Source organism: Piliocolobus tephrosceles, chromosome 8, assembly GCF_002776525.5.
Source record: "Piliocolobus tephrosceles isolate RC106 chromosome 8, ASM277652v3, whole genome shotgun sequence".
NCBI lineage: Eukaryota > Metazoa > Chordata > Mammalia > Primates > Cercopithecidae > Piliocolobus > Piliocolobus tephrosceles.
Window position 1 is genome coordinate 7145930 of NC_045441.1, and position 21376 is coordinate 7167305.

Genomic DNA, 21376 nt, shown 5'->3' on the forward strand with positions numbered 1-21376 from the left:
GCTGATTGCTTAACTCACTGTTCATTGGGTATTTTATTTTTTTACTTTTGGGCCAAAGCTTCCTACGTTGTTCACACAGCAATGAGTGAGCCGATGCCAGGAGGGAGCTAAGTCTAAGTATCCACAGCTAGACATCAGAAATGGTACCACTGTCACACAGGCCGACCCTCGAGGCACACAGAATGAGCGTTTTGCAATGATTCATGATTTTCACATATGTGATAACACCCCTTCGAGTTTTCTCGTAGGGAGAGTTAAGTTTCATGATGAAGTTGTGAATAGCAAATACCAACACGGAGTAACTAGACAATAAGATCTTCTTGGAAGATGAGAAAAATACAATCTATCTTTGGTCTTTTTTTTTTCTTCTACGAATTGTCCACGACTCTTCTGTACAGGGAATTTAAACAGATACGGGGTGCCTTTTTAGTCTGAACTGTATCAATAAAATAAAAACGGAGCCAGTCAAAGAAGTAACTTCTCCTGAGATAGGACTGTACCATGGAATTGTCAGAAACGAGAAGAAAAACCAGTAATTACATGAGATAGCAAGTATTAAGCAAAAGGACAGCTTGAGACTAAATACAACAGAAAGTTATTTCTGTTCCCTCTGAATAAAATACATACGCACAAGTGGCCGGGCACGGTGGCTCTCACCTATAATCCTAGCATTTTGAGAGGCGGAGGCGGGTGGATCACCTGAGGTCAGGAGTTCAAGACCAGCCTGGCCAAAATGGTGAAATCATGTCTCTATTAAAAATAGGAAAATTAGCCGGGTATGGTGGCGGGCACCTGTAATCTCAGCTGCTCAGGAGGCTGACACAAGAGAACTGCTTGAACCCTGGAGGCAGAGGCTGCAGGGAGCCAAGATCATGCCACTGCACTCCAGCCTGGGTGACAGAGTGAGACTCTGTCTCAAAAACCAAAACAAACAAAAAATACACCATATATATATATGCATGCACATGAAAGAAATTTCACCATCGCAAAATATTTTCCTCACTGAAATGAAAGTTCTAAGCCTGTGTTGTTTATACCAACATAGTTGCTGTGGAAATAGCTGTTTCAACATTAGGAACTCACGGCTGACTCAAGTAAGGTGTGGAGCAGAAGTCTTATTTAAACAGTGGCAGGACCCATAAAACATTTAAAAGGCAAACTGGGTGTGGTGAGTCGGAGCGCCATATGTTTTAATGTAAGGGTCACTCATGTTTTCTTTCTGAGGCATGACACCAATAGGATGTTACTTTTTATTTATGCTATTTTTGGAACCCTATAATCATCTCAACAACTTCCCCAAACATCCTAGGTTTTGCTGTCTGCTTCTGTCTACATCCAGCAGCCTCCATATTTTATTACATTCATCGTGCTTGGAACAGAGTTACTACAGTTCAGTCCTCGCTGGCACATGCAGGATTATGGCACCAACCAGGGCACAGACAGGATCTTGGAAAACTTCTGCATGTAACTGAGTCCATTAAATATAGCAGTACTGGGCTGGGTGAGGCCGGTCATCCTAGCACTTTGAGAGGCCAAGGTGGGGGGGACTACTAGAGGCCAAGAGTTCAAGACTAACTTGGCCAACACAGAGAGACCCCATCTCTAAAATAAATAAATAAATAAATACAAAATAGTGTGTATATATATAAATAAATATAGACTGGGTGCGGTGGCTCACACCTGTAATCTCAGTACTTTGGGAGGCTGAGGCAGGAGTATCACCTGAGGTCAGGAGTTCGAGACCAGCCTGGCCAACATGGCAAAACCCCGTCTCTACTAAAAATACAAAAAAATTAGCTGGGCATGGTGGCGGGCATCTGTAGTCCCGGCAACTCAGGAGGCTAAGGTAGGAGAATCACTTGAAATTGGGCAGCAGAAGTTGCAGCGAGCCGAGATCATGCCATTGCACTCCAGCCTGGGCGACGAGTGAGACTCTGTCTCAATAAAAAAAATAAAAATAAAAAATATCTAGATCTCTTTCTGGCAGTACTGACTTAGTCACTAACAGGACGTCACTTCCAGCATATGGTCTACCGTGTGCCTATGGCTTTATAAACTCAAACGCAAAGTCTTCAGAGACCGTGAGGACCCAGATCGCCTCTGCACCAACAGCCCAGCTCCCCAACTCCACTGTCAGGCCTCTCATTTATTCCTGTCTTTTATGGGTCAGTTAAGAGCTTCCCAAACAATCCTAAAAACCCTCAGGACAGCTCCATCGGGAAACCATGTGGCTTGCCCGCACCTTCCCTTGGTGATGCGCCCCCCATTCCTCTGCGTCCCCTTCCTACTTCTTAACTGGACATGGATGCACTTTTCTTTAAACACACACACACACACACACACACACACACACACACACACACACACACACTTTACCATGATTTTTCCTCCGGTCAAGCCAGAAATTTTACCCTTTGTACAATAAAACACATTCAACACATTTTTTAAATGAGGGTGCTGTGTGGGGCTGTTTTAAAAGCCCACCTTTCCCCCGCGACAGTGAAGTGTTCTGTAAACAGAAGCCCAAATCCCCTCGGCAGCGGGCACTGCCCGGGGTGTGACCGCCCTCTCTGCCTGCACAGGAGAGCGATTCATACCAGCAGAACCGGAAAAATCACAGCTGAAAGCAACCAGGGAAGAAGCAAGGGCCAAGAGAGCAACGTAAAGGAGGTGGATTTTCTACTAGGTGAGTCACAGGAAACACTCCGGCCGCAGCCCGAGGCCCCAGGAGGCCCTGCTCGCCCATCAGGAATGTAGGTCAAACTCCCAGGGGGAAGGGTGAGAGCCCAGGCACCCAGGGCAAAAGCTCAAGTTCCTAGGAGAACAGGGAGGCTGGCCAGAAAACAAGGCCTCCACTCACCCTCCGGCACCAGCCCTGGCCCACCCTCCGACTAAGCGTCAATTTCCACAGACTACTGTGAAGCAGAACCGCAGCATGCTGGCCCAGATCTCTCCTGTTCTGGACTGGGCCGTCCCACGCATTTCTATCGGGGTTCACGGGATGACAAGTGGGGTTTACGTATAAAGGGACAGATGGCTCACCTAGTTCAGTCGACACGGGGGACCCGGTGGCAATCTCACCGATCTTGGCCACTCCATCGTAGTAGGCTTTTCCTGCCAGGATCATAGCTAGACACGAAAGGTGACACACAAAATCGTCACTTAGACAAGGAAAGGAGGAAGCGACACAAGTTTTCTTTCAAACACCCCTCGGTCCCTTCTGGCCGCAAGGTTTGGGCCGTGGCAGGTGTGGCTCTCAGGAGGTAAGGCCTGTGTTGAGAGCTGCACCGGGGTGGAGGCCCCCCAGCCAAGGGACAGTCACATGAGATCCTCGTCTCTGCCCAGCCCCGGGGAACCTTCAGCAGCAGGGGCTGAAGGTCCAGAGAAGGCTCTGCTTGCTCCTGATGCCAGTTTCAGAGTGGATGTGTTCCTAACGTTGAACGAGGGCTTTGGCTGGGCATGGTGGCTCACACTTGTAATCCCAGCACTTTGGGAGGCTGAGGCGGGAGGATTGCTTGAGCTCAAGGGTTTGAGACCAGCCTGGGCAACATGGTAAAACCCCGCTTCTACAAAAAAAAAATACATAAATTAGCCAGGCATGGGTGGAGTGTCTGCAGTCCCAGCTACTTGGGAGGCTGAGGTGAGAGGATCGCTTGAGCCCAGGAGGCGGAGGTTGCAAGTGAGCTGAGATCGTGACACTGCATTCTAGTCTGGGTGACAGAGCCAGATATTGTCTCAAAAATAAAAATAAAAAAAGAAACACATCCTCTCCAGCCAGAAATCTTTTCTGAGCTAGTTCTTCTCCAGCACTCCAGGTCTGCAACATTCTTAGGAGGAGTTGTGTGAGGTGGTCTAGGAGTCTGGTCATTTGATGGCAGTGCTTCATTATTCTATTGAAAAAGACATTTTGAGCCACAACCAACCAACCTATTTGTTGCCAGGAGAGAATATATGAAATTTGAAATATATTATCTTTCCAAAAAGCAATACAATTGTCTGAAAAAACCAACTGAATCCTCTACATTTTTTTATATTTTGGCAAAGACAGAAAAACTTTTATTGCTACAAGGTGGGTTCTAATTATCTTAAAAATAATACTGCCCCCTTCAAACTGATTCTGAAGACGAAATTATAACTATGTGACCTCCTGGAGCAAATCACTTACCCTTTCTGAAACAAAAATTGCTCATCCTTAAAACGCCCTAAGAATGTGAGCGATGGACGAACAAATGGAAGCTGCTAATACACTTTTTTCACTTTACCATCTAGGTTTGAAGGTACTGAAGGTGTATGATACAGACCCAGACTGGTTACTGTCATTTTGGAGAAAAGCATTTATTTGGAATTTTACTGTAAGATTGGTTTCAGACATAGAAATCAGTTTCTCCTGGAGCTTTGGAGACCACACGGTTTTGGAGCTAAAGGAGCCCTTGGGAAGCCCAGAGGCTACGCCAGCTGCAATGCCCAGTGTATAATGGGCAATTAATTGTTTTAACAAGGTGGATTTTATTTTATTTATTTTTTTTAGAGGCAGAGTCTTGTTCTTTCGCCCAGGCTGGAGTGCGGTGGCACAATCATGGCTCACTGCAGCCTTGACCTCCTGGGCTCAAAGGATCCTTCTGCCTCAGCCTCCTGAGTAGCTGGGACTACAGGGACGTGCCACCATTCCTGGCTAATTACAAAAAAAAAAAAAATGAAGGGGCTGGGTGCAATGGCTTATACCTGTACTTCTAGCATTTTGAGAGGTTGAGGTAGGAGGATCACTTGAGCCCAAGAGTTCAAGACCAGCCTGGGCAACATAAGGAGACCCCCATCTCTATTAAAAACAAACAAAAAAACTAGCCAGGCACGGTGGTGGTGGCACATGCCTATAGTCCCAGCTACTCAGGAAGCTGAGGTGGGAGAATCGCTTGAGCCCAGAAGGTCAAGATTGCAGTGAACCACAACTGTACCACTGTACTCCAGCCTGTTGCCCAGGCTGGTCTTGAACTCCTGGGCTCAAACCATCCTCTCGCCTGAGCCTCCCAAAGTGCTTGGATTATAGTTGTGAGCCACAGAATTAATTCATGTGCAGGTCCAGCTGAAGGTATGAAAAGCCAAGACAGTAGTATTTTTTTTTTTCTGGCAAATTAATCTACTTGAGGATTTATTATAGAGTTAAAAATTTATGGCTGGGCGCTGTGGCTCACACCTGTGATCCCAGTACTTTGGGAGGCTGAGGCTGGAGGATCAAGAGGTCAAGAGATTGAGACCATCCTAGCCAAGATGGTGAAACCCCGTCTCCACTAAAAATACAAAAATTAGCTGGGCATGGTGGTGCATGCCTGTAGTCCCAGCTACTTGGGAGGGTGAGGCAGGAGGACCGCTTGAACTCAGGAGGCAGAGGTTACAGGGAGCTGAGATGGCACCACTGCACTCCAGCCTGGTGACAGAGTGAGACTCAGTCTCAAAAATATATATAAATATATATTTTATATAAATATATATTATATATAAATATATAACTTTTATATATATTTATGTGTATACGTTATGGTTTTTACTATATACGTATCCAACTTTAGGAAATGCAATACTCTAGCTACTGTACTATTGTAAGACTCAGAATAACCTTAAAATGTCAATGTAAAAAGAACAATAGCAATTAGCATTTATATATATACTTAGTTAATCCAGCCAATGATGTTGAGACATGGTTCGTAATGTCATCAGCCCATTGCACTAAGGGCAGCGGAGTGGAGATACTCTGGGACATACCCAAGGTCAATGTTGAGTCAGTGGGAAGGCACACAGCTCTGGCTGGGCACTTCACTTCCTCAGCTCTAAATTATGGTGCTTTCTGACTCTTCGGTCTCGGCTAGAACTAAGAAAGAAGTGACTCCACCTAAAAACAAGGTGTGTAGCCAGGAAACTGTCAAGTTGTAAGATGTAACATCTTAGTATGAACATTTTAAGTTGTAAAGTACTGATAATCTGAAAAGCAAATTAGTGGTGGAATGGCATGCAGGATTACACAATATTTAAACAAAATGTTTGGTTTGCATCCACACATGAAATCACAATTTTTCATTAACTGTTGACTTACACTGAAAACCATGTAACCTTCTCAGTCTTGTAAAACATCTTTGCTATGATAAGGCAACTTGAAATTTACAAAATTTAGCCAGAAGAGATAACTAATACTTTCATAACTTTGCCTCCCTTTTGTGAGCACATTAAGATATTTTCTGTTACTTATTGTTTTAAGAGGCATATTAGTTTTTTGTTTTGTTTTGTTTTTTGTTTTTTAAGAGTCAGGGTCTCACTCTGTTGCCCACACTGGAGTGCAGTGGTGTGATCACAGCTCACTGCAGCCTCAACCTCCTGGACTCAAGGGGCCCTCCCACCTCAGCCTCCTGAGTAGCTGGGACTCCAGGTGCATGCCACCACACCTAGCTAATTTTTTATTTTTTCTAGAAACAGGGTCTCACTATGTTGCCCAGGCTGGTCTTGATCTCCTGGGCTCAAGTGATCCTCTCACCTCAGCCTCTCAAAGTGCTGGCATGACAGGCATGAGCCACAATACCTAGTGTAGTTCTATTTTAGTGGTTGGCCAACTACTTCCTCAGTCTAGACTAATCTATGCACATCTACCTGATAATTTTTCCTTAAAATATGGTTTCATTGGGTGAACATTCTGCTTAAAGCCTTTGGTGGCCTCCCACTGCCCGTGAGGTAAAGTCACACACCTCAGAGCCTATGGTAGATTTTTACAGTAATGGCCTTCCAGGAATCACACCTCCCAGAATTCCCAGCATATGTGGTCCCCTACCAAGTGGTGTGGCCATGGGACCCGCTTTGACCCACAGGTTATCAGCAAGCATGACTCCCGCAGGGGCTTGAGAGGTGCTGGCACTTGAGAGGTTTATACGCTTAGGACACCACTGCTATGGAGTGAGGAATGAGTCTGGCCTCCTTGAAGAGGAAAGACCCCATTGTGGGGGTGCATTCAGCCCATAGCCCCGCACAGGCCACAGAAGACTGCAGGTGCAGGAGTGAGTCCCGGGGGTCTGGAGAACTGCCCTGCCTTTACAGGAGAAATAAGCAGCTGTTGCTGTCTGAAGTCACCATGTTTGGGGGCAGTGAGGTATGCAGCGTGGCATAACAAGCTCTGACGTGTGCATTCAAGTGCACAGTGATCTGACCCTATCCCGCCCACTCCCTAAGAGTGTGCCACCCATGCCAGTGTGGACCCCAGGTCCTGGCTTACTTGCTTTTTTTTTTTTTTTTTTTTTTTTGAGACAGAGTCTTGCTCTGTCGCCATGCTGGAATGCAGTGGCACGATCTCTACTCACTGCAACCTCCACCTCCCGGGTTCAAGCAATTCTCCTGCCTCAGCCTCCCAAGTAGCTGGGATTAGAGGTGCCTGCCACCACACACGGCTAATTTTTGTATCTTTAGCAGAGATGGGGCCTCATCACGTTGGCCAGGCTGGTCTCGATCTCTTGACCTTGAGATCCGCCTGCTTCAGTCTCCCAATGTGCTGGGATTACAGGCAGGAGCCATCGCACCCGGCTGACTTGCTGTCTTTTATGCATGTGGCAGTGTCTGCCTACTGAAACCTAACATCTGGCAGCTAGCTCAGCTCCTGCAGGGCCTCCGCCCTGTTCCAGTCCACACCAACCCACACCACTCAAATTCTTGTGACACTGGTCTGTACAATGCTACTAGCCATTCACCTGTAGACCTGGATTCTTTTTTTTTTTTTTTTTTTTTATTTTTTTGAGACAGGGTCTTGCTCTGTCTCCTGGGCTGGCATGCAGAGGTACAATCACAGCTCACTGTAGCCTCGAACTTCTGGACTCAAACAATCCTCCCACCCCAGCCTCCTGATAGGTAGGACCAACGGCGCATGCCACCATGCCCAACTAACTTTTTTTTTTGAGACAGGTTTTTTTTTTTTTTTTGAAGTCGAGTCTTACTCTGTTGCCCAGGCTGGAGTGCAGCACAATCTTGGCTCATTGCAACCTCTGCCTCCTGGGTTCAAGTGATTCTCCTGCCTCAGCCTCCCAAGTAGTTGGGACCACAAGTGTGTGCCACCACGCCTGGCTAAATTTTGTATTTTTAGTAGAGACAGGGATTTACCATGTTGGATAGGCTGGTTTCCAACCTCTGACCTCAGGTGATCTGCCCACCTCAGCCTTCCAAATTGCTGAGATTACAGGCGTGAGTCACCGTGCCCGGCTCGAGCTAATTTTTAATTTTTTTTTGTAGTGGTGGGGTCTCGAATTCCTGGGCTGAAGCTATCCTCCTGCCTCAGACTCCCAAAGTGCTGGAATTACAGGCACGAGCCACCACACCCAGCCTGCCTTGTGTTCTAACATAACTGTGGACTGCACACCTAGCAGCCTCAACTATTTCCAAATTCTCACCAAGGTCTTTACACATTTACCTACATTTCGCAATGGCTTCAGCAGAGGCACAACCAGATGGCCTGCAGAAATTCTGGAAATACTTTCTGAAGCACAGAATACTCCCCAGGAGGTGCTAAAGTGGCGAGAGCCCTTTGGGGAGAAGCCTTGTTAGCAGGAAGCTAAGCTGTAGGCAGCTCACTGGCTCACCTTGTAAAACTCTGCAGCTCATGCTAGAAAGAAAGAAAAAAAAAAAAAAGGCAGCTCATGCTAGAAAGAAAAAAGCAAAAACGAACCCAAAAAAACTGCAGGTCACAGTGATTTCCTTCACAAGGACATCTAAAGCAATGACTTTGTGGCCTTGTGACTAAGCAATCTTCGAAGGAGAGTCAGAAGTGCATGGCTCTGGCTCTCTGGAGGACGGGGACACCTGCAGAAGTCACGGGGACTGCTGGAGGGCAAGGGAGCAAAATCCCAGACCTGCTGCACTTCCTGCCGGTGAAATCCCCGAAAGCACAGCGAGGCAGAAGAGAGTGAATGAGCAGTTTACTTTTCCAGCGACTACACGCAACGATGTTCCTCCTCACCCAGAGTCCACAGTCTAGCCAGCTCATGCCCCTTCCTGGGGCAGGTTCATGCTGAGTATGTGTGAGGCCACAGGTTTATTTTCAAAATATCAATAGGGAGCAACCAAAGGTGTGGTATGGCAAAAAATATACCTAAGAGGCTGGGCGTGGTGGCTCACGTCTGTAATTCTAGCACTTTGGGAGGTTGAGGAGGGTGGATTACCTGAGGTCAGGAGTTTGAGACCAGCCTGGTAAACATGGTGAAACCCCATCTCTATTAAAAATACAAAAATTAGCCGGCGTGGTGGTGCACACCTGTAATCCCAGCTACTTGGGAGGCTGAGGCAGAAGAATCGCTTGAGCCCAGGAGGCAGAGGTTGCAGTGAGCCGAGATTGCTCCACTGCACTCCAGCCTGGGTGACAGAGCAAGACTCTGAAAAAAGAAAGAAAGAAGAGATAAGAAAAAGATGTAAAACTTGATCTGAAGCTGCCTTCAAATCTAACTGTCAGAAACTACATTTCTACTTATGTTGGTGACGTAAGTAGAACCGTCGGAGAGGATGAAATTGGGGTCTGAAGGTTTTGGGGTGACACTTGCTACATTTAGGGGGAGAACTGTCTTGACCATGTTAGAATTTGGTGATTGCTAGCATTTTAAGTTTTTAAGGTGATCACTGATGCATTTTAATAACATTCGCCTCTCAGGAGGAAAATGCGTATCAGCTTCCTAAATGCAAATCTCTTAAACTAACAACTCTGGTTCACAAAGACAGGCCAACACCAATACTCAAGTTCATTTTCAATGAAGCATAGATTTTGACATGAGAATCTAAGTCCAACCGTTTAATTTAGATGTTTTTCCATTCAGGCTAAAAAAAGTTGTTTTTTGTTTTTTTTTTTCTTTTTTGAGACAGGCCCTTACTGTGTTGCTCAGGCTGGGGTGCAGTGGCACGATCGCAGCTCACTGCAGCCTCAACCTAAGTGGTCACTCCGCCACACACTCCTGAGTAGCTGGGACTACAGGCGCGCGCCACCACGTTCAGCTAATTTCATGCAGGCTAAAAATAATGTTTCTCATGTTACTATCAAAAGTGACATACTGGGGGGAAAAAAAGATGAAAAACGTGACACATCTAAAGACAAGAAATTCTTTCATATACATAAAAAGAGTAATTTCTGTGCTGTAGGACACTAACTTATAAATGTCTTATGTACACATTTTATATTTGTTCGTTTACTAAGAATTTGGTTTAAAAAGTAGAAAGCACGGTTTTATGGTTAAAAGATATCACTTAGAATAGCCTCGCTTTCATTCAATCGACCTGTTTCAAATACGCTAACATCATTGTGTACGGTCACTGCAAAGTTGTGTAGATTGAATTCGTTGTAAACAATTTTTGCCACTTAAAAGTATTTAAAAATTCAATACTAAGCATTTGAAACTAATTAAATATTTACTGAGTGGCTTTATATATAATCGATGCAGAAAAAGACTTACCATTTACAGCTTTCTCATAATTTTTCCCCAGGTTTATTAAATTTCGCAGCCCAGGATTGAACTGTTCCATAACATTCTGCCAAACAAAACACACAAATTAATAAAATAAACAAACAATAAACCGAGTCATCTTCAGATTTTGTTGCTGTGCAGCCCAGGATAGCTATGGATGCCTAAATGCTGATGTAAAAACTATGAAGAACACCTATTCCCTTACCCAATGGAACAGGGCTCGCAGGAGGCAAGGTGCCCGTAACCCTGGCAGTTCTCAGTTTCCCAAGGAGCTGCCTGGAATCTGCTATAATCAGAACAGGCAGCAGGCATTCATGTCTCTACCATACCCTGCAGGGACTGTAGGCCTGGCATCCTCTTGGGTTTGAGTGGATTGCTAATGGTGCTCACTCTAGCGTTAACGAACGCCAGTGCAGGGTCAGCTATCTGTATTTAATTACAAAGGCAATGTTTTGAATAGATTTCAATAAATTTCTATCCATTGAATCGAAATTTCCAGGAATTTTTGTTTTTACTTTGCCTAATTATAGGGGTGTGGGTGGGGAGGGACATGGAAGGGGGCGTTGGTGGCATGTTGCTGATGGCCCCAGGACACAGGCCTGCCTGGAAACTTCTTTCTGGGTGTCCCCGGCATTTTTCTTTCTTTTTTTTTTTTGAGACGTAGTCTCACTCTGTCACCCAGGCTGGAGTACAGTGGTGCAATCTCAGCTCACTGCAACCTCCGTCTCCCGGGTTCAAGCAATTCTCCTGCCCCAGCCTCCTGAGTAGCTGGGATTACAGGAGACCACCACCACACCCAGCTAACTTTTTTTTTTTTGTGAGATGGAGTCTCACACTCTTGCCCAGGCTGGAGTGCAGTGGCGCCATCTCGGCTCACTGCAAGCTCTGCCTCCCAGGTTCACGCCATTCTCCTGAGTCAGCCTCCCAAGTAGCTGGGACTACAGGCGCCCGCCACCACGCCCAGCTAATTTTTTGTATTTTTAGTAGAGATGGGGTTTCATCATGTTAGCCAGGATGGTCCTGATCTCCTGACCTTGTGATCTGCCCGCCTTGGCCTCCCAAAGTGCTGGGATTATAGGTGGCTGGGATTGAGCCACCATGCCCGGCCAACACCTGGTTAAGTTTTATATTTTTAGTAGAGACAGGGTTTTGCCACGTTGGCCAGCCTGGTCTTGAACTCCTGACCTCAGGTTATCTGCCCACCTTGGCCTCCCAAAGTGCAGAGATTACAGGCATGAGCCACCGTGCCCGGCCGACACCTGGCTAATTTTTATATTTTTAGTAGAGACAGGGTTTTGCCATGTTGGCCAGGCTGGTCTTGAACTCCTGACCTCAGGTTATCTGCCCACCTTGGCCTCCCAAAGTGCAGAGATTACAGGCATGAGCCACCGTGCCCGCCTCCCTGGCATTTTTCCAGTGATTATTCACTGAGGGCATGTGGAGTAACTACCATGGGCCAAGCCCTGCACATGCAGCTTAGGATGAGATGGCACAGTTTCCCTCTCACGGATTTCATGGTGCAGCCAGTGGCCAGGTTTCATTTTAACACGTGTTATTCCTGTATCACTAGGAAGTCATAAAGACAATTGCTAGAATAAGTATAAGACAAATGCTAGAATAAGTATAAGACAAACAACTATTTGGGATGTGGGTCTAAATTTTAAAATCCCCTAACTCTGAAGTACAGACAATAAGTCATTCCTATGGTACTCAGACTTCACGACTCACAACACGTGGCGATTGTGTTTGTTCCATCCAGGAACAATAAGCTTCACGATATTAATCACCCCAAAGAGATCATTTAAGTCTCATCGACCCCTTCCCCAAAAGCATACTCCATTTATATAGATGACCGATACAAAAAAGAATGAACTACTACGCAACATTCAAAGAGGCAGGTGCTTTACACACATACCCTTCAGAATAAATTAATCAGGAGGAGACAGAGTAGGATGACTCTTGTTTTTAATCGAACAGTGGTAACGATGAAAAACAACCCATGCCTTGACCTTTCCATAGCCCTGGTCTTACACCCAAGAGCACTTTCAACTACGCTCCTATTTTTGTATTTATTGCTACAGTTTTGGATATATATATATTTTTAATATTCTTGATTTCTTGATTTTGGAGAGTAACTGCAGCTTCCTACGACAGCAGATGAGGTCTCGGGTCTCTATACCTCTCGGTCTTCCTTTCCAGTGGACTTTCTATGCAATTAGATGGCAATTTCCTGATAAATCTAGAGTCAGTGTTCATTATAACTTTGTACTAAGGCTGACGGTTCCCTTTCTCGGTAAAGCCTGGCTGTTTTTCCTGCGATGGATAATTGTTTCTTTCCACCCCGCCACCTTTGCTTAGTTTTCTGTTTATCTACCTTAAACTTGTCCTCATGCTGTATTAGACTTGGCTGAGGCCTATCGGTGTTATTTTTCCGGTGTACAAAACTCTCAGCTAATCGCCCGTTCCGTTTTTCCCTCGACTTCCTCTGAGGACTCTCCACCACCTTGCTCGGTGTGGCTTGACTGTCACGGTCGCCCTAGCATGGCCCTCCTGGTGGCCTGTGGCAGGACTCTTGTCAGCCAGGTCCACATCTTCCTCTTTCTCCAAAATGGAGATCATGCTCCAAAAATGATCGAAGAACTGACGCGTGAGAGGTAAATCTGAGCCCCCATGTGTCTGAAATTACCTTTACCTTGACATTTGTCTGCTGTTTTGCTAAGTAGAGCAGAGTAGATTGAAACTAGTTTCCTTAGAATTTTTAAGACATCACTTGGTCAGGCGTGGTGGCTCATGCTTGTAATCCCAGAACTTTGGGAGGCTGAAGTGGGAGGATCACTGCATGAGCCTAGGAGTTCCAGACCCACCTGGACAACAAATCGAGACCCCCATCACTACAAAAAATAAAAACAATGAGCCAGGTGTGGTGGCTTGTGCCTGTGGTCCCAGCTACTTGGGAGGATCACTTGAGCCCAGGAGTTTGAGGCTGCAGTTAGTTGTGACTGCACCACTTCACTCCAATTTGGGTGACAGAGTGAGGCAATGTCTTAAAAAAAAAAAAAGAGAGAGAGAGATATTACTCCACTGTCTTTAGCATCTGGGTCTGCTGAAGTCAGCTGCCAGTTCTTCCGATGTGACTTTTTTTTAAAAAAGTTTATTTCTGGAAGCCTTCTCTTGATTTCTATGTTCTGAAATTGCACCATGGTCTGTCCCGGTGGTTTTTTTATTTTTATTTTTATTTTACTGGATACTCAGTGGGACCCCTAGCCACGTGGAGAATTATGTCCTTCAGGTCCAAATATCGTTCCTGTTTTATTTCTTGTCTCTTCTTTCTGGAACTCTGAAGAAGATTTTATATATCCTGGATTTATTCTCTACCCTTTTTTGATTTTCTGCCTTCTGTATTTTTGTTCTACAACTCAAACAGATATCCTCAACTTTATGTTCCAATTCTATTTTTTTAATTTGATACACCTTAATTTCTCAGAGCATGTTCATGTTTCTTGATTGTTTTGGTTTGGTTTTTGAGATGGAGTTTCACTCTGCTGCCCAGGCTGGAGTGCAGTGGTGTGATCCTGGCTCACTACAACCTCTGCCACCCAGGCTCCAGTGATCCTCCTGCCCCATCCTCTCAAGCAGCTGGGATCACCGGCATGCGCCACCATGCCTGGCTAATTTTTCGTATTTTTGGTAGAGACGGGGTTTCGCCATGTTGCCCAAGCTGGTCTAGAACTCCTGAGCTCAAGCAATCTGCCCACCTTGGCCTCCCAGAGTGCTGGGATTACAGGTGTGAGCCACTGTGCCCAGCCTTTTGATTGCTTCTTTTTAAAAGTTCCCTCCTGTTCTTGTTTTATAGATGCAGTATCTTCTCCTGTCTGAATTGTAATTTTTTGGTGCATTTTATTCCAGTTCCCATATCATCTCCCAATTACCTTTCACTGTTTGATATCCCTGCCTTTCATGTTAGAAACTCTCCTCGATCGTGTGGTGATCCCTGATGGTCAGTTCGTATTTAGGAGTGCAGCCGGTCACCGCCGGCTGGGAGCTGTGGGTGTGTGCCCAGGGTCGTGGCTGACTTGCTGGCTTCATTCCGAGCGAACGGCCACTCTACAGTCATCAGGGGCCACTGGGCTTCTGCTGAGAACTTTCTAATTTCCTGTCATTGGGTGGGGGGACAATCATCGGATGGTCAGCTTTCCCAGTCAGGAAGGGGGCCGGGACTGGAGAGTTCGCAGCTGATTTTCAGGGAATTCCTCTGTTTTCAGCTCAGAGTTCTGCCTCCTCCACCCTTGGCTGCTGTTTCCAAGTCTAGAGCACCTCAGATTATCCTGAGGTTCAATCTCTGCTCTGCCAAGCAGAGGGAGCTGCTGGTGGTGGCTGGGGTATGGGAGGGAAGCCAGGAGCTCTGCCACCCTGTGCACCACACTCCAATTCCCACCCCCACCTTCTGCGGCCCAGTCCTCAGCCTCTGTGGCCCCCAGGGTGAATGGCTCAGTTCCCATCAGACTCCTTTCCCCAAGTTCTTCAGGCTCTCTGAGGTCAGTGAGCACACTCTGTCCATTTTCTATCACCCCAGATTTCTTTGAGTCTCTTGTCAGTGGATGTTTCCCAGGTCTTTTTGCACTGTGGATTTATTGGGTTTTGTTTTTAATTCCTTTGCCATCATTTTAATGGGTTCTCAAAAGGAAGAAAATAAAATACACAAGGTGTCTCTCCCATGCCTGCCTGGAAGCCCACTCACCTGGTGTCACTAGAGGCAGTCAGGTGCGTGGCACCTACGGAAAACCAGTGGCCAGGAAGCCCCACAGCCAGCAAACTCCCCCATGATCCTCTCTACAAGCTGGTGAAGCCCTCAGTACGTAACCACAGCTGCTCTTTTTATTTTTCTTGCTTTTCTTTTTTCTTTTCTTCCCTCCCTCCCTTCTTCTCTCCTTTCTTCCTTCTTCTCTTTTCAAGACAGGGTTTTGATCTGTCGCCCAGGCTGGAATACAGCAGCATGATCACCTCTCACTGTAGCCTCAAACTCTTGGGCTCAAGTGATCCTCCTGCCTCAGCTTCCCGAGTAGCTGGGAGGTATGTGCCACCATGCCCAGGTAATTCAAAAAATTTATTTTATTTTTTTTAGAGACTTGCTATGTTGTCCAGGCTGGTATGTCCATAGCTGTTATTTCTGTCATCTCTTTTCAATTCTTTTGTTTTGGGGCTTTTTATTTTGAAATGGTTTAAGACTCATAAGAGTTGCAAAAATAATACACAGAGTTCCCAGGTATGCTTCCTGCAATGCTATCTTCTATAACCATAGTATATTATCAAACCCCAGAAACTGTCACTGCGACAGTACTATTAACTAAACTACAGGTCTTATTTGGATTTTCCCTCTTTTTGTATCACTCATTTTTGGGGGAGGGTTTCATCATTTCCTTTTTCTTTTTTTGAGACAGAGTCTTGCTCTGTTGCCCAGGTTGGAGTGCAGTGGTACAATCTCAGCTCACTGCAACCTCCGCCTCCCGGGTTCAAGCAATTCTCCTGCCTCAGCCTTCTGAGTAGCTGGGATTACAGGCATGCACCACCACACCTGGCTAATTTTTATATTCTTAATAGAGATGGGGTTTCGCCATGTTGGTGAAACTGTGCCTGGCCAGGTTTCATCGTTTCTATGAAATTTTATCATACATGTAGAGTGCTATGACCATCACCGCAAGTAAAACATGGAACTGTTCCACTAACACACACGCCTCTTTTGTGCCACTACTTCATAATCACGCCCTCCTCACCAATCCTCACCTCTGGCAACTCCTGAGCTCAATCTATGATTCTGTCATTGTGAGAATGCTATATAAAAGGAATCATGGCCGGGCGCAGTGGCTCATGTCTGTAATCCCAGAACTTTGGGAGGCCGAGTTGGGTAGATCACCTGAAGTCAGGAGTTCAAGACAAGCCTGGCCAACATGGTGAAACCTCATCTCTATTAAAAAATACAAAAATTAGCAGGCGTGGTGGCATGTGCCTGTAATCCCAGCTACTTAGGAAGATGAGGCCGGAATTGCTTGAATCTGGGAGGCAGAGGTTGCAGTGAGCTGAGACTATGCCATTGCACTGCAGCCTAGGCGACAGAGTGAGACGCCATCTCAAAAACAAAACAAAACAAAAAAAGGAATCATGGGAAGCCGAAGGGGGTGAATCACAAGGTCAGAAGATCGATACCATCCTGGCCAACATAGTGAAACCCCGCTCTACTAAAAATACACGAATTAGCTGCGCGTGGTGGTGCCTGCTTGTAATCCCAGCTACTTGGGAGGCTGAGGCAGGAGAATCGCTTGAACCCAGGAGGCGGAGGTTGCAGTGAGCTGAGATTGCACCACTGCACTCCAGCCTGGCGACAGAGCGAGACTCCGTCTCAAAACAAAACAAAACAAAACAAAAACGAAAACAAAAACAAAAACAAAACAAAAAAACGCACAAAAAAGGAATCGTATAGTATGTGGCATTTTAAGATTGCCCTTTTCACCCAGCACAATGCCTTAAGATGTATCCAAGTTGTTAGATGTAGTTTACCACCTTTTTTTAAAAAATTTTTTTTGCAATTAGTATTCCATGATATGGATATATTAGTTTGTTTATTCACATACTTGTTGAAGAAGACCTGGCTTCTTTCCAGGTTTTTACAATTCTAAGCAAAGCTGCGATGAGCGATCACGTACAGGTTTTTACGTAAGCTTAAGCTTTCATATCTCTAGGATAACCTGGGGGTTCAACGGCTGCGTCACATGGTAGGCACATGTTTAACTTTATAAGAAACTGCCAGACTTTTTTTTTTTTTTTTCAGAACGGCCGCACCATTTTACATCCCCATTAGCACTCTGAGATTTCACTCATTTTCTTTCTTTTTTTGAGACGGAGTCTCGCTCTGTCTCTCGGGCTGGAGTGTGGTGGCCGGATCTCAGCTCACTGCAAGCTCCGCCTCCCAGGTTTACGCCATTCTCCTGCCTCAGCCTCCCAAGTAGCTGGGACTACAGGCGCCTGCCGCCTCGCCCGGCTAATTTTTTGTATTTTTTAGTAGAGAAGGGGTTTCACTGTGTTAGCCAGGATGGTCTGGATCTCCTGACCTCGTGATCCACCCGTCTCGGTCTCCCAAAGTGCTGGGATTACAGGCTTGAGCCACCGCGCCCGGCTGATTTCACTCATTTTCAAAATCTGATAATTTCATTAGCACATGGCTACTTTCTAATTAAAAGATATTTTAATTTAGTTTAAAGATATTGAAAATTCTTACAGGCCACACGTGGTGACTCATGCCTATAATCCCAAGCACTCTGGGAGGCCAAGGGAGGTGGGGTGTTTGAGCCCAGGAGTTCGAGACCAGCCTGGGCAACATGGTGAAACCCCATCTCTATCAAAAACACAAAAATTTGCTGGGCGTGGTGGTGGGTGCCTGTAGTCCCAGCTACTCAGGAGGTTGAGGTAGGAGAATCGCTTGAACCCAAGAGATGGAGGTAGCAGTGAGATCATGCCACTGCACTCCAGCCTGGGTGATAAAGCGAGGCCCTGTCTCGAAAAATAAAATTCATATGATATTCTAATGAGGCTGGATGTAGGTAAAAATATAAGAAAACTGACAGAGAGCTGACCCTGCTCAATAATGTACGAGCACCACAGAAAGCAGCCCAGATCTGTTCTTTCCTGCGGATATTCCTTCTCCAAATACAATACGAGGAAGGTCTCATTTGATTTCCTGATGTAATTCTTTTTTTTTTTTGAGACAGAGTTTTGCTCCGTTGCCCAGGCTGGAGTGCAATGGAGCCATCTCGGCTCACCGCAACCTCCACCTCCCAGGTTCATGTGACTCTCATGCCTCGGCCTCCCGAGTAACTGGGATTACAGGTGCCTGCAACCACATCCGGATAATTTTTGTTTTTTTAGTAGAGATGGTGTCTCACCATGTTGCCCAGGCTGGTTTTGAACTCCGGACCATGGGTGATTCACCCGCCTTGGCCTCCCAAAGTGTTAGGATTACCGGCATGAGCCATCACACTCAGCCAATTTTCTGATATAATTCTTTTTTTTTTGAGACGGAGTCTCGCTCTGTCGCCCAGGCTGGAGTGCAGTGGCCGGATCTCAGCTCACTGCAAGCTCCGCCTCCTGGGTTTACACCATTCTCCTGCCTCAGCCTCCAGAGTAGCTGGGACTACAGGCGCCCGCCACCTCACCTGGCTAGTTTTTTGTATTTTTTAGTAGAGACGGGGTTTCATGGTGTTAGCCAGGATGGTCTCGATCTCCTGACCTCGTGATCCACCCGTCTCGGCCTCCCAAAGTGCTGGGATTACAGGCTTGAGCCACCGCGCCCAGCCCTGATATAATTCTTAAAATGTTCACATATAACCCTAACATCTTAAAATACCAAGAACAACAAATTAATGAGAACTTCCACAGTTAACACCATACACAAATCCCTATCCAAATGATTCTACCAGAGAGGGGTAAAAAAAAAAAAAAAAAGTTCAACTAAGACTTGAGACTAGGCTGGGCGCGGTGGCTCACGCCTGTAATCACAGCACTTTGGGAGGCCAAGGTGGGTGGATCACAAGGTCAAGAGATCGAGACCATACTGGCCAACATGGCGAAACCCCATCTCTACTAAAAACACAAAAATTAGCCGGGCGTGGTGGTGGGTGCTTGTAGTCCCAGCTATTCAGGAGGCTGAAACAGGAGAATCTCTTGAACCCGGAAGCAGAGGTTGCAGTGAGCTGAGATGGCGCCGCTGCACTCCAGCCTGGCAACAGAGTGAGGCTCCGTCTTAAAAAAAAAAAAAAAAAAAAGATTTGAGACTACAATCAGCTTGCAGTCAACACTGAGTTTTTAAGCTTGAAAAGTTTCAACATATATATTTCTTTATTACTGTACTTAGGTTCAGCTACAGAAATGTTTTCTCCCAGAAATTTTGGCCCTTTTTTTGAGATGGAGTCTCACACTGTTGCCCAGGGAGTGCAGTGGCGCCATCTCGGCTCACTGCAAGCTCCGCCTCCCAGGTTCATGCCATTCTCCTGCCTCGGCCTCCTGAGTAGCTGGGACTACAGGCACCCACCACCACACCCGGCTAATTTTTTGTATTTTTAGTACAGACGGTGTTTCACCATGTTGGCCAGGATGGTCTCGATCTCCTGACCTCGTGATCTGCCCACCTCGGCCTCCCAAAGTGCTGGGATTACAGGCGTGAGCCACTGCGCCTGGCCAATTTTGGTCTTTTTAACAGTGGAAAATCCATTCCTATATTGGCTCTTGGACATTCATGTAGTTGTTTTAGCTGAAGTACATGTTATTTTTAAATCCAGGGACAAAAAAGCAATGCTGCCTTTGTATTCCAAAACCTGTAAAGTTTGTATAGTGGTTGTGGATGCACTTGTGAATGGAAAGGGTCCTACATTTTGGGGAAGAGCTGTAGTTGAGGCAAAGGTCACTGGTAGTGCAAGGCTTGTGAAGACCTGAATTGCTAAACAGCCTACGATGTTAAGAGTCATCAGGAGTAGTGAATAAATTCATTTTAAGTTTGGCACTAAGAATTAAAGGGCTTAGGATACCAAGTGACTCTTAACAAAGTGAACAGAAAAAGTATGAATGGGGCAAGCAGCACTGTTACTTAAAAAAAAAAAAAAGCAAAAGCTTAGTCTGTCTCCACCAGTTACTGCCTGGCAAGGAGGATACTCTGCCAAACTGGTTTTCACCAGAATGAGTTTCATTTCCATCCAGGAAAGGGCATGCATAGTAATGGTTGCACAATACATTCTAAGCTAATGGTAATATCATTCTTCTACTTGTGCTGAGTCACATACAAAGAAGGCTTGCTGGGTTCTACCGCAAAACCTTAGCGATATTAGAAAATTAGGGATTAGCTATTCTAAATAAAATGTTGGAGGACAGTCCCCCTGGAACCAGCATGCACCTTCCACCAGATTTCTAGCTGCCCTGTTTACCTCCGCATTTCCCCTGCCTCTGTAGAGTTACAGATCATAATTATGAATTATGATTATGAGAAATGAATGATGCAATCTTACGATGGTTTTAACTTCCTTAGCATTTGGACTTTTTATAACTCATTTTTAAAATAATTACCAATATGGAACTATGCATAAATTAACTGTGTATATTTATAATTAATAAAGTATACATTAATTCAATTATGACTAGCCAGATAAGCTGAGTGGACTTTATACTTCTAAGAATTAGTTTCTCTTTTAGTTTCTTTCTTTCTTTCTTTTTGAGATGGAGTCTCGCTCTGTTGCCCAGGCTGGAGTGCAGTGGCGTGATCTCGGCTCACTGCAAACTCCGCCTCCCGGGTTCATGCCATTCTCCTACCTCAGCCTCCCGAGTAGCTGGGACTTCAGGCGCCTGCCACCTCGCCTGGCTAATTTTTTGTATTTTTAGTAGAGACGGAGTTTCACCATGTTAGCCAGGATGCTATCTCCTGACCTCGTGATCCGCCTGCCTCGGCCTCCCAAAGTGCTGGGATTACAGGCATGAGCCACTGCGCCCAGCTCTCTTTCAGTTTATTTTAGTAGTTCTCTATAGGCCGGGTGTGGTGGCTCATGTCTGTAATTCCAGCACTTTGGGAGGCGAGATGGCCAGATTACCTGAGGTCAGGAATTCGAGACCAGCCTGGGCAACATGCTGAAACCCTGTCTACTAAAAATACAAAAATTAGCCGGGCTTGGTGGCGGGCACCTGTAGCCCCAGCTACTCAGCAGGCTGAGGCAGGAGAATTGCTTGAATCCGGGAGGTAGAGGTTGCAGTGAGCTGAGATGGCACCTCTGCTCTCCAGCCTGGGTGATAGAGCGAAACTCAGTCTCAAAAAAAAAAAAAAAAAGTTCTCTATATGCACAAGGACAAATTATTTGATATTTCAGTGCTTTGTTTTTCTC

The 21376-nt window shown here is 45.8% G+C and overlaps 1 protein-coding gene across 1 annotated transcript in view; it reads right to left on the reverse strand.

Annotated features, from left to right (window-relative positions):
- The window catches only part of BAIAP2L1 (BAR/IMD domain containing adaptor protein 2 like 1), a 97054-nt gene that overhangs the window by 52014 nt on the left and 23664 nt on the right, over nucleotides 1-21376 (reverse strand). Inside the window, exons 2-3 of the mRNA XM_026447612.2 lie at nucleotides 10455-10530; nucleotides 3043-3129 (exon numbers count right to left, since the gene is read on the reverse strand). Of these exons, the coding sequence (XP_026303397.1) occupies nucleotides 3043-3129; nucleotides 10455-10530 (163 nt within the window). The remainder of the gene's footprint in view (nucleotides 1-3042; nucleotides 3130-10454; nucleotides 10531-21376) is intronic.